Genomic DNA, 14,445 nt, shown 5'->3' with positions numbered 1-14,445 from the left:
TTTAAGAAAGTTGATATAGGAGTTATTATTCAGCGAATATTTATTTATTATAAGTAAACAAAAATAAAACCTATCAAAATACTTATTTAATCTAATGACAGGTTTTCCAGAGACACACTATTTGAAATTCATACTTTATTATTATTTGATAATTTTTTTATAATTCTCTAACTCAAAATAATTTCTAGTTCGTATTTAATAAAAAGCAGATTCCACTTGCGCTTAACAGTCTCATTAGACATTTTCTTTACATGCTTGCCTTAGACTAAATTCACTATTCTAAGAGTAGATTTTAAAAATGTATGATAGCTTAACTCATAAATAAAATTTTACTCATTGTGTGGTTATTGAATGAATCTTCAGGTGAATTGCTAATTTCAAGGCAAAAACTTGTACTGACTAAAAACTCACATCTGAGAGCATGATAGAAAAGTTGAATTAAAAAAATAAGTTTTCTTTAATTATATGGTATTTTATTCAGTTTGTTATATCAAAGCAAACTTTCTTTTGGCATCTATTTTTGGACAACTCGAGCGCAAATTCAAATAATCCATGCACACATAATCAGTAGTATACTAAAATGCATTTAATTATTATTAACATGTGAAAGTAATTTAACCCCTTAACTGCCGCAGGCGTATATATACGTCTCGGCCAGACGATGCGTTAACTGCCGCAGGCGTATATATACGCTTTCCCGAAGTACGATGCTTTGCATTACGCTGCTATAAATAGAACTACACCCCCTACTTCAGAATGCAGTAAAATTACCTTGAAAGTGTTTGCTTTGCAAATGAATTACTAATTTTGGAGGAGGGGGAATGAGGAAAGGATGTTATGGAAAAGTGATATCGTATTAATCGCTGGCATGTCTCTATTTGAGTAAGGTTGGGTTTATTCTCTTTTCGCTTTCGTTTCCCGTGTTTATTTGGTGCTTTTTATTCTTTCCATCAATGTCTTCAAAGAAAAATGCATCGCGAAAATGTGCCGTTTGTTCAAGAAAAAAAATTCGGCGTGAATCCCTCTATCAGTGCAATCAATGTGATGTTGGTTTATGTGTCCAACCATGTTTCAGGATTTATCATACAACAGCTAAGTTTTAACATCTTTTATATTGTATTTTTATTATTTAATTAAAATTTTGTATTTTCTTTCTTTCCTTTTTCTTGTCTTGTAAAAGTAAACTGTTTTTAAATTGCAACGCGTGCATCTGTTTACCCCACCAAAACACCGCGTAAGAAAGTGCACTTGAGCGAAAAACGGTGGCACTGGGAAGTGAATCACGTAAATTTTACTCGGCAGTTAAGGGGTTAATAAGTAGGATTCTCTATGCATTAGAGCAATTCAATGTAAAAAAACTCATTCTTTGTTTACCTGTTTTATAACTAAGACTGGCGCAGTCATAATAGTCAATAATAAATAGCTCAAATAACTAATAATAAATAACTAATTCAGCATTCTAACTATTAGAATTACATTTAGAAATTTATTTTCATAGTAATATGAACATAATTTTCTAAATGTAATTTCAATAGTCTAGTAATTCCAAACTGAGTGTCATTATGATAAAAGTAAATTTCATTATGTCGTAAATGAGTAATGAATACTATTAATAAAATTAAACAAGCAAACAAACTTTTCACTTATGAAGCAGCTGTTTTTAAATGGCTAAGAACTTTATCAAAGCTATACATGTATTTATATTTTCCATATTTTCTATTCTCTTGTATTGTGCATCAAAAAATATTGAAATGAGAGTAAATAGAAATTCAGCCGAATGGAAAAGTTTAAAAAATACATTTTTTGTTATGTCAGAGGACATGCAATCAGAAAAAGTATAATATTTTAATGCATATATATTTTAGTTAACATATGTGCATTGTTTTGACTAAAACTAACACTTTTTTAATAAATCTGTCGAAATTTTTGATACTTTCAAGTAACAGTAACTTTTGCAATTATAACCACAACAACAAAAAATTTCATCATTTACTTTAAGATAAAAAGATTTCAAAAATAAAAAGCAGATAGGACAAAATAAATTTTTTAACCAATCCTTTAAAAGCAGATAAAAAATGTGTACAGAATATAGAAGTTTAAAAAGACAATGTTAGTTTGGAAACACAGTAATATACGTCTTTTAAACTTATTTGATCAATTATAAATATTGTAAAATGTTTTCAACATTCAACGAAATAGAATAAAATATACATAAAAGAAAAACTACCTTTCAAAAGTATAGTCACTTTCAGCTCTAAAAAAGTAGACATGGTTTTTGAACTGTAATTTGAAGACATTGTCTTTATTTATATTATCTTGAGAGCACGGTAAGGTAATAGTATAACCAACTAAAGGTAGACTTGCTAAAGGAAAATCATCCTACATAATGATATAAAAATAAAAGAGACATCATTAATTTGATAAAACTATTAGATATAGAGCAGGATTAAGGAAAAATAGCATAGTGATTGCCTTAAAGAGATTTGTTTCTTCAGAAGATTTTATTACATAAGCAAATATTTATTTTTACATGATTTGAATAACACTTAAAAATAGCTTAACCCAAACAAAAAGTTCTTTTTTCTGAAAATATCAGTACTATTGCTCCTCAAATTTACATTAAGAACATTTTTCCTGTTTATATATTATATTTTAAAGGTAGAATTACATACATTAAGCATATTTTCTATTGCTTGAAGTTTGATAACTTTTTCAATAATTTGTTGTAATTTGCTCTCATTCTTCCCAAACACCAAATAAGGCAATTTTTTTTCTCAAAAATATAGTAGCTTGAAAAGATTTAGTAAAATTTCAAATACCATTTCAAATAACTAAAAACTTTTCCATTTAAGACTATAGAAGAAAGAAATTAGAAAAATTTATCTTTTTTCTCCCTTCACAAAACAAACATTTACATTAATTTTTTTATTTACATTTATTTCAATCCACTATTTCTTTCTTAGTTCTTTTTTGAATTAGCCTTACTTACTATTTTGAAGAGTAGTATGGCTCTGAATCTGTTTTAAATGATGTGATTTAATTGTTATAAATTAAGTACCTGTAGTTTATCTGTTTGTAATACAACAATTATAAAATATTTATGTCTCACTCCTGCCACATATAAGCTTTTCTTTTCCTTTTTTTTTCAAGGATTAATTGCTGTAATATTTTCACACTTTGAAACATCAATATGTTTCACTGCAACCTTTGTCTGACTTCCCAATAATTTGACATCGGGTTAAGGCATCCAAATGTCCCCTACAGGATTGCCTGTTGGTCAAATGACACTGAGGCAGAAACTGGACATAGTATATTGTGCAATAGCTTTCATGGAAATTATACCCACTATGCTGATAACTTTCTACCCTTTTTAGGGAAAAATTTTCTATTGGTAGCTATATTTATGTTGTAATGTGTGATTCTTTGTTTTATAAATTTAATTTAGAGTTATTTTCTACACCACTACATAAGAAAGATTCAAAATTGCATATGAAATACCACTTTGTTCCTGTTCTCTCATGGTAAGGCTTTTAAAATGTTGGCAACATTACCAAAAATTCTAAAACTTTCATTTTTATTTGCTTTACACTCTATGAAATATTTTGCAAAAAGCATAGTAGTTGGCAGCCCTGTACAACCATACTCTTGAATTAGTCACGCTGTTGGCGTATTGGAATTGCAACATGTTGTACAAAAACATAGTGTATTGGTTTTTTAGCTTCATCCTTAAATTTTGCACACCAGTCTATTAGTCCATACAAAATTAAAAAATGGGGTAAAGGTGAAAAAATATAAATTAGACTTAAATAAAAAAAAATAAACACATTAAAATGATAGAACAAATAACTGAAACAAAACAAAGTATTAGTTAAATGATTTTCTAAAAAATAAAAATATTACAGAGAAATACCAAAAGGCTATCAACCATTTCTTAACTTAATAGACTTTTAAAAAGAAACCCATTTAATTTAATAAAAACTTTTGCTAAGATAGTTTCGATAAATGTAGCTAATTAATTTTCTCATGTATTCAAAAAAAATAAAACAATTTATTTTATTTAATAATAGTTTCTAGCTGTAGCTCATTTATAGTAGTATATACTTTAACCCACTGGCGGCTTAGCAAATGGGTGAAATTGGGAAAAAAAATTTCCCAATACACCACTTTTCTATCTAATAACGTGGGAAAACCGATTTTGCTGTGAGGAGAAGACTGCATTTAAAATAAAGACTTTTTACATGCAGAACTGTCAGTTGGTTAATACTTTAAGCCTTCTAAATATAAAACTATAATAACAAAAGTTTTAAAAAATTCAAAACTTACATAAAGCATTTATTATAAACAATTGCCTAATCACTGAAAAGTTTCAGTTTAATTATTCTTTTAAACTATTGTTTTTTCTAAAACAAAACTTAATTGAAGCATAAAAAAGTACACTTTTTTTGTAAAATATGTAGTGACTTTTCATTTTGTTAAGGTTTCTGGATGACCATATTTTATACTAATATTCATCTTTAAAGCTAGTCAAATTATAAAAGTATACTAAGCAATAAAGAAAATATCCACTAATATAGAACCTCAATCTACCGTTTCTAACAGGTCCACTTACTGCAATGAAGGATACAGAAAAGGAGGTTACCTGCCACCAGACTAGTTTTAATTCACTTTTAAATTAAGGTCACAATAAAAAAAAAATTCCTAAAAACATATAGGTGGTTAATTTTTAAAATTTCATTAACTTTTTTAAACATTAGAAGCAAAAATATGTTATTTTTAGTTGATTACCATCATTTGAATAGCAATTGTAAGAGAACCATAAAAACAAGACCATACATATGGAAAAACAAAAGATGCAGGGTGAATAGATTGAGGTTGAACTGCCTCTTGTTGTCAAGTTTATAAAAGTATCAAGTAAAACTTTGAAATAGTTAAAAATAGTTACATAAGCTTACCTGATATGACTTATAGAAGAAAAGGCAAAAATTTGTAAAAACTACCCATAGTTTCTGCCAACCACTACTATTTTTAAATTTTCTCAGCAGATATCCACTAAGATAATTCTAAAACAAAATATATTTAAAATAATTTTCAATAAATGCTGTTAATCATAATTTAATATGCTCAGTCAGTGTTTCCCAAACTTATGACTTTTGAGTACCCTCTCTAAATTTTTCGTAACGCTGTGTACCACTGATAAAAAAATGAATGCATTTTTTTAAATATGTTTATTTTTATTTTTTGGTACAAAGTTTTGTTGGTAAGTTTATTTGCATCAATGAGAAGGATGATATTGCTTTTGCTGTGATAAAAATAAAAATTGCACAAAAGTTAACTGGTTGTTGACACCACTAATTATCAATTATTAACTGTTAACTCTACGAAAAATAGCCAATAGAAAAATACGTAATTGTAAATTTTCATGGCTAGCTTTGTTTTTAAATAAACAATTTTGAAATTTTCGTTTGTTGCAAGATATTTTGCATAAGAACGAGTACCCCCGCTTAACGGTCCCCGTACCCCTGGGGGTACGTGTACCACACTTTGGGAAACACTGTGCTAAGTAATTTAAGCAATTCTTGCATTAATTTTAATGAGCCAATAATCAAAATAAATAATTCAGTGAATAATAAGTAAATAAAAAGGTAAATTTTATCAAATTCCACTACTTCTTAAAATAAGTATTGCATGGCTGTTTATTAAAAATAAAAATTGGTAAAACTGATTTAGCATATACCATATTTTTTGGCGAAAGCACCACAGCGCTATTGAATAGCGCTAAATATTCACCAATATCGTGATCTGCTGCAGAACAATCGCCAATTTTTAGTAACTTTCGGCAGCGGCCTGCAAGAAAATAAATAAACGAAACAATAATAAAAATGGACCACATAAGGATATCAATTTAAAATGTATGTATCTTGTATCCACTCCCAGCTTAAAAAAAGATCGCAAGCTGGAAATCCACTTAGCGCCTTTGCAATTGTAATGGGAGTGAACAGATAAGGAAGTATCCCCTTTTCCCCAACACCTTTAAAAATAACCGATTGTTTTCTCCTAAACAGCTTCAGTAGAAATGACAAGTGGAAGAGGTGGTATACACCCCTGTTTTAAACAGTTTCTTCTCCTCTCTTTCTAAGCTGAGTCATATTGTGTTGTTTCCATTGGAGGAGAGGGCATTCTACCCACTAAAATTCCACCCCCAAAGATTGTGAAAGTGAAATTCATTTCCACTTTGCTCATTCCTTCTTGAGAATGTTTTTGGTGCGCTCTTAGTTATTTCTTATTCCTGTTATTAGGTATTTCGATTATTATTTTTCCTTATATTATCCCTGTACTTAAGCAAGCTGAATAACTGAATAGATCGGCAATGGAGCAGCAGGCCGAGAATTTGAGATAGACGAACGCTGCATCCGTCGATGGAGAAAGGAAAAGCCAGTTATAGAAAAAATGCCTAGGAATAAAAGGGCCAGGAGAAGTGGAATAACTAAGTATCCTTAACTAGAACATAAACTAGAAGAATGGATGGTTTCGACCATTAGGATGAGTGAGGCTGGGTGCAAAATTAATTGCCAAAATCTTTAAATCTTTTTTTTAATTAATTTTTAGCTTAAAAATTTTTCTAATTGCATTGTTTTACAGATTTATATGATCAGTTGCAGCTTTAATTCTTCTGCTAAATATAGTTGAACTATTTTTATAATCAAAGAATAATTTACTTTCCTGAAATTTGAGATTCTCCAACCTTTTTCTCTCTAACTCCAACCTACCCAACACAAGGTTTTCACCGGTACCGCTGAGCATATAAATATTTTTTTTCTGATATTTGCTCTTCTGAAGTAAAATATGACAACTTTATTTTTTGGCATGGTGCCAACTGGTACGAACAACTTTACTTTACATCGTTTTGTTATTTTTTGTAGCTGAAAAAGAAAACTGTTTTAACATGAACCCTTTGTGTGAACTCTTTGTTAGCGCATTTCAGGCTATTCTCTCCCCCCCCCCACCCAGATAATTTAGATATTGCGTTATTTGATGCATTTAAAAATATTTTGGTGCACTTAATATTACTTTCAGACCACTTAAAAGGATTATTTAACCCCCCACCCAGATAATTTAGATATTGCGTTATTTGATGCATTTAAAAATATTTTGGTGCACTTAATATTACTTTCAGACCACTTAAAAGGATTATTTATTATGCACGCTTATTCCAAATAAACCTGTATCAAGGATGATTTAGTTCAGTCTTGCCTAAACAGTCTACGGCCATAAGTGAGCAGACCTGTTAACGGATTTTTTTTTTTTCATAATTTAGAAATTAAAACTTTACTTTATGAAAAATATAAGAATCGCGCCTCTGTGTTGCTTGCCCCACATTGGCTCTTATGATAATTTTTTTAAAATTGTTCCATTTTTATCGTTGTGCCGCGCTTGCAAAGATGTGCCGCTTTCACCAGAAAATACAGTATATAAAAATTTATATAAACTAATATATTAAACAAAATAAAATTTCATACCAATAAAGCTCTTGTATAGTCTTCTTTACCAACAGTAGTATTTCGATGCCAACAAACATGAACAGTAGTATTAGAAAAATGTTGATAAGGCTTTCCTGAGCTACCAGTGGCAGAGACAGCCTCAGTTGTCTGAACATTATCAGAATGCTGTAACAAATCCTCTGATGAACCTAAAGAGAAATTTCATACCCACAAAACAATTTAAGTATTAAATTTAGAAATCTTTCAAAACTCTACAAAAGAATTTTTCTAAAATGAACACATCTGAAGAAATGTATTTTATTTTTAGCAATAATGCAAAACAGCAAATATTACATTTATACAATTAAGATAAGGAACTCTATCACTTTATTTTAATTGATTATTTAAGCTAAAATATTGTGTAATATAAGTACTATTAATAATGAAAAATTATTAAAAAAAGATTTATTTTGGATCTTTTATGGGGTCATTTTTTCTTCGTAATGTTTTTCTTAGTTAAAGTACTTTTGGAATTGAAATTAATTTATAAAAAGAAACTCATTAAGCTTCGTTCTACCAAAAATTAATTTCATTCTTAAGAGGGTAGGTGGGTGGAATTTTCGAAATTTTCTCTACTGTAAAGAATTGGCCATAAACTTGTACTTCTGTGCTTATAAATAACCAAATTTATAAATTCTGTTTTATAAATACAAATAGACTCTGTGACAAATGTATAATGCAAAAGATAAAATAGCTGCCCAATCTCAGCGTCTTCTCTTGACATGTAAGTGCACATTTGTGGCTTAAGACAAGAGTAACTAATATCAAATTTTGGCAAAAATGAAATAGGCAATAGACATTAAAAAATTACAACTTTTAACAATTAAGTACAAAAAGTTTTACTTTAACGGAAGAACTAGAAAATGGTTACCATCGAAGTTTTTGTTATGTCATGAACACGAAGGAATTTATTCTGAGAAACAAAAAAATATGACATTTTTCTACTGTTTTCACCTCTAAAACAGATTTTAATGTTAACAGTAAAATACAATAACAATATAAGGAGCACTAAATAAATATATTCTGGATAAGGAAGGACAAAAATTAAATGACAAACATACTTGATCTGAACTTTAAATTAACCGATACTGAGTTACAAATGGAGTAGAATCACACAATCTTGAGCAAAAGAAATAAAAACCAGACATTCTAGTTGCTCACAAACTTGACCTTAGGTGCTTTGTTAGAATAGGGAATACTTTTAGTTTAATCTCGATAAGAGTGCTTTATGTTGAATCGGTCAAGAAAACATTTCATTGCCCTAAATGATGTACCACTTCTCTTGGCTTATTTGAATACACCCATTAATATCATTTTTAAATCAGGTACAGCTTCTTTAAAACTTCAATTGAGTTCCTGTAAACTTCACGTCCATAAACTTAATTTTTTTATAACTAATAATCAGCTTCCAATGGTTAATATCAAAAACATCAATAACATATTTAAACAAAATTTTGAATATCAAATAACTATCAAATAAATTATTCAAACATTCACAAAGTACTTACTGCAAGATCGAAGACTAGAATAGAATAGTGCATCATCATGAGATTCTTTTGAACCTTGTATAGTTTCATTTAGATCAATCAACCATTTCTGTTTTTCTGTTTCTAAACTGAAATTAAATTGATAAGAATAAGTCAAATATCAAAATTATCAGTTCTTTGTTACATCATGAGAACTAATTATACAAATCCAAACACTCTTGTGTTCAAGTTGAAAACTTATTTGTCTAAAAATAATTTTTTGCAAAAAACAACTTTTATCCAATATTTATTCTTTTAACTTTATGATTAGTATGAGTAACTGCATGATCTAAATACTGCTAAAGTTATAAGATATTTATTTAAGTATTTCTTGAGAAAATTGAAAACGATTTTTTTCCCATCATTGAGGGGTAGTGTCTAAAAAAACTGACAATAAGTACAAATGTAATTCAAGGAGTAAAAAATTTTTTTCACTCACTGCACAATGGGCAAAAAAAAGATATCACCCTGAATAACTTTTGTTCTAATGATCGGATTTTTATGTACTAAGTGTCAATCGTAATAGTTCCTGAGTGTGACCTCAAATATGCTAATTATTTAATCCTGACCATTAAATCAGTTACGAAATCGGACACAAAAACTTACCTTATCTGAAAAAAGATATCTTTTTTTTACATGTTTAGATTCTTAACCTTAAAGAAATATAGGGAGCAGCCGCAATCTGGAAAATATGGTCCAAATAGTTTGGTCAGGAAAGCGATCCAAATTTCAGAACCCTTAATGGTAATTTCACTTTTTGTGTTTTTAGTCATATTTTTAAAGCTAATTAAACAATTTTAAAAAAATTTCCCCCACTCATAAAACACATTTACCCAAAGATAATTTCATGCAAAAAATCCTTTTTAATAATTATTTAATTTAATTGAGGATAAAAACACTTTGAATTATGAGGTATGAATTTTTTTATACCATATTAATCTAAATAAGCCAAAAAAAATTAAAATGAATTGTTTTAAAAAAATAATTTGGTAACAATGAAGAAATATTTAAATGGAGCGATTAATATTTAAATGTGGTTAACTGACAAGGAACTTGACTTAAAAGAGCGTAAAATTTCATTAATATCTTTTCTCGCTAATAAGTGATTGCTAATCTTTTTTTATTTCTTCTTTTTTTTATTATAAAATACGGTGCTACGTTTTTAGTCATCTAAAAACTTATTCATAATTTAGTAAAGAAATTTAAATAAAACATTTTATTGAATAAAAAAAAGCTTTTTCAACAACTGTTGAGTTTTATAAAAGCATGTTTTTGATAGAATGTGATTTTACATCAGATTGTAATAATGTGATTATACAATTTGAATATTACGCATAATAATCATAGATAGGGCTGCAAGTTTGTCGTGGGTAAAAAGACCCCAAATTCGCGGAAAAATCGCGGGAAATTTTGAAAATTACACAAATTCTAAACATAAAAAAATTTATTACATAAATGATGCAAAAGACAGAAATTGCGCAAATAATAAAATAAGCTTAAAAATACACAACAAAAGTATTTCTTTGCATTTCAAGCAATATTAATATTTTTATTTAAATCAACAGAATTTTGGTACAATGTATTGTACATTGTCAGATTATTCTCATTTATCCTTCATCTTTCATCACTTAATACATTTTTATACTTAGAAAACGACCTTTCTGCATCAAAGCTGTTTTTAGGCACCGACAAACTTCGAATTGCCACTTTTGAAGCTTTCGGTCTTTAATTTCCAAAACTCGATCAATTTTCCTTCACCAACGCGTAATTCCTTTACCGTTGCTTTGTAAGAAGTAATTGCTGTGAAAACTCAAACTACTTCATTCAAACTACTAGATACAAGTCCCTAGTAACTACTAGTTCCCCCCCCTTCATCTAGAAACTGATCCATATTTAAGAAATCACAAGAAGTCGCCTAGGAAAAATTAACTGGATATGTAGGAGGCAGTAGAAATTTCATTGCCCAGTGCAATAGCATGTATAACAATTTTTCTGTCTAAGATTTGATTTATAACATTTTCCTTCTTTTGTGATTCTAATTTCTTTCGTACTCTTACTGACTTCAGGAAGGTAATTACCCTCCTTAGGTGTAGAAAGACCACCTTAGTTGACAAGATTGTGATTATCTCTTTTCTCTGAACTATTTTCATGTCATTTTGCTATTGATTCACTCCCCTAAATATCAAATCAATTTTACATGTTCAATTTAAGGTTCAGGAAAATGAAAAATTCTGTTTCATAAAAATAATAAATTTAAAAAAAATCACATTTTAAGCAATTTTCGCGCAAGACATATTGAGAAATTCGCGGATTTTAGGGAAAAAGATGACAATTTCGCGGAAATCATCGCGGAAATTCGCGCCGCGACAAACCTGCAGCCCTAATCATAGAGTATGCATAGATTTGGAATAATATATTAATCAATATCTTCAATATATATTTTATAACTATTAATACGAATACGTAGTCAACATTTCTAAGCATCTTAAAATTTCTCAACATCTTATATATCATCTTAGTTTTAAATTAACTACCTGAAATAAATTTTTTAATTATTTTTAAACATCTTATATATCATTCTAAAATTTCTCAGTATTTTAAATGGCGTCCTATCATCTTAATTATGAAATTAAATTTTTAGTTGCTTGGTCACATGTGATTCACAGTACTATTCAACTAATTATTTCATTATATTTTTTACTTTTTCTTTATGCTACCACGTAGATTTTTTTATATATACTAAACTATTTTTTTAAAATTTTTATTAGAACTTAAAGTTTTTCTTTAAATTAACACTTATTTTAAGTAATTGCTAATTTTTTTTCGAGTCTCAGAACTATATCCAGTTAGCTGATATGATTTTAAGAACATTTTCTATGTTAAAATTAAAATTACTCAGTGCAAAACGTCTGAATAATCATAGTAAATAAGTGCAATATTTTCTCTAAGACTGAACAAATTATTTATTTATTTACCTTATTGTTTTATATTTGTTTTGTTTGTGAAAATTATATACATATTAGTGCAACTCAAAAAACTACAACTGTTTGCTTTGTTTTTAAAATGAACAAATTTGAACCACAATTTCAATTTGATGTTTAAATTATTAATAAAGTAAAATTAAAGAAATTTAATAGCATTAATTAATTCATTAATTTTAAGAAAGCTGCTCCTTTAAAAAAAGATAGTGAAATAATTTACTTTTGTTAAAATTATTTTACAACTTTAGCACAATTCCCACGGTATTATTATAGCATAATTTACTACAGTCGACTTGTGTTATAACGACCCTGTGATAGAACGACCAACATGATATAACGACCCTGTGAAGCACATCCATAAAAGATAACGTTATTTTACTCTTGCTATAACGACCATAAAAAAGGTAAACTCTTAATATAATGACCCTCTCTGAATTTGAACACCGCTCTTTTCTAACTTCCTATTGGAAAGTGGGGTTGAATGGTTGACCTTGAACAAGCACACCTCTGTTAAGTCCTGTTTCCTAGAATCCGAAGGTCTCACAGGGCGTCAAGACAAAGCGATTTCAGTTGGCTAGTATGGGGGTGTGTAGACAACAAATGTCATCGAGCATTGAGTACGAGCCGTCGAATCGGGTGAGTTTGTTTACTCTTGCCCCCTCCCATAGCCGACACTCCCACCTCTTTTCCTTTCCTTTGCCTCTCCTTTTCAGTTTCACTTTGTTTTTAGCTGGAAAAGGCTTTTGCATTTGATTAAAGTGTGCTGTTCTTAATTTTGCAAGCTTGCATTTCAACACACTGATTTGTCATTTGATAAAAATGCCACCTTTAGTAGCTAAACGTTGTGCTTTATCTATTGATGTGAAAAGAAAAATTTCAGAGTGCATCGACAAGAAACTAATGCCTAAAACTGAAATCGCTAAAAAATTTGGAATACCTAAGAGCACTCTGTTCACAATAGTGAAGAACAGAGAATCCATTTTAAACGCTGCACCAGAAAGAATGCGACTCAGAGAGGGAAAATTCCCTCTTCTTGAGAAAGCCCTTTCAGACTGGATGAAAGGCATGCAAAAACATTCCTCTGGATGGAAACGCTTTAAAAGAAAAGGCAACAGTTTTTTTTGAAAAACTCTATCCCAATGAATCCTTCAGAGCTTCCGATCGATGGCTTCAGAACTTTAAGCATCGGCATGAAATAGTGTTAAAAAAATATGCAGGGAAAGCTCTTCAGTAAACAAAGATACCGTGCGTATATTCAAGGAAGAAACTTTTAAAAAAATTATGGAAAACTATAGTGAGGACGATATTTTTAATTCAGATGAAACTGCACTTTTTCATAAACTTTTACCTGATAGATCTTTAGTTTTTAAAGGTGAAACATGCAAAGGAAATATGCGGTCCAAACAAAGAATAACTGTTCTGCTTGGAGCGAATATGTCAGGTAATGAAAATTACTATTGCTTGTAATTGGTGATTCGCAGCGTCCACGCTGTTTTAAGGGTGTAAAATCTTTACCTGTGGCATATCGTGCCAACAAGAAGGCTTGGATGACGAGTTCCCTGTTCGAAGAATGGCTTTGAATCCTTGATAAAAAAATGCATCAACAGAGCAGAAAAATTTTGATAATTGTCGACAATTGCACTGCGCATTCAAAGGAAATTAAAAATTTGAAGGCGATAAAAGTGGAGTACCTTCCCCCAAATGCGACATCAGAGCTCCAACCAATGGATCAAGGTGTGATCCACAGCTTCAAAAGAATCTATAGGAAAATGTTGTTTCTCAAAATTTTATTTCATGTGGAAAACATGAAATTTGACGTTGATCTGCTGGTTGCTCTACGAACTGTAGAAACCGCTTGGAAAGAACTTTCAGTAAACACCATCAAGAACTCTTACGTGTAGCGAGGAGTTCTTGATGGTGTACTTGATGGCGAGGTGTTCTTGATGGCGAGGAAACGAAAATATGTGTGGCGAGGACATGGATCACTTAGATGACCTTGACCTAGACGATGAAATACTGAAGGATTTTTCCTCCTATGTAAATTTGAGTGATGCCATGAACAACTCTGACGAATATGCAAAGGTCGACGATGATGTACAATGTACAGAGAAGTTAACAGAGAAGGAGATTTTAAACGGATTGCTAAATAAAGATATGGACGAGGCTTCATCCAACGAGGAAATTAGTGTTTTGCCGAAGGAAAGGCCTTCAATTAAACAAGCTGCAGAAGCAATATACACACTAAGGGATTTTTTTGAGTTTGACCTAAATTCAGATGACCATTTGGAGAAAATTAACAGTTTGGAAATAGCGCTTTTCCAGAGCTCAAAATTACGACAAACTTCAATTTCCAATTTTTTTACAAAAACTTAAAACATGTAACTTCAACAAATTAATGCA

At 29.8% G+C, this 14,445-nt stretch overlaps 1 protein-coding gene across 6 annotated transcripts in view; it reads right to left on the bottom strand.

The window, feature by feature from the left end:
- LOC107457069 (Chondrocyte-derived ezrin-like domain containing protein) overlaps window positions 1–14,445 on the bottom strand; it is a 102,736-nt gene that overhangs the window by 3,409 nt on the left and 84,882 nt on the right. For all 6 annotated transcript variants that reach the window (XM_016075121.4, XM_016075123.3, XM_016075122.3 and 3 more), the window contains exons 22-25: window positions 9,047–9,153; window positions 7,518–7,687; window positions 4,953–5,060; window positions 2,228–2,379 (exon numbers count right to left, since the gene is read on the bottom strand). In XM_016075121.4, the coding sequence (XP_015930607.1) occupies window positions 2,228–2,379; window positions 4,953–5,060; window positions 7,518–7,687; window positions 9,047–9,153 (537 nt within the window). The remainder of the gene's footprint in view (window positions 1–2,227; window positions 2,380–4,952; window positions 5,061–7,517; window positions 7,688–9,046; window positions 9,154–14,445) is intronic.

This window comes from Parasteatoda tepidariorum, chromosome X1 (genome assembly GCF_043381705.1).
Source record: "Parasteatoda tepidariorum isolate YZ-2023 chromosome X1, CAS_Ptep_4.0, whole genome shotgun sequence".
Lineage (NCBI taxonomy): Eukaryota > Metazoa > Arthropoda > Arachnida > Araneae > Theridiidae > Parasteatoda > Parasteatoda tepidariorum.
Note: the sequence above shows the minus strand (reverse complement) of the source record. Positions and strands in the feature narration are given on the sequence as shown.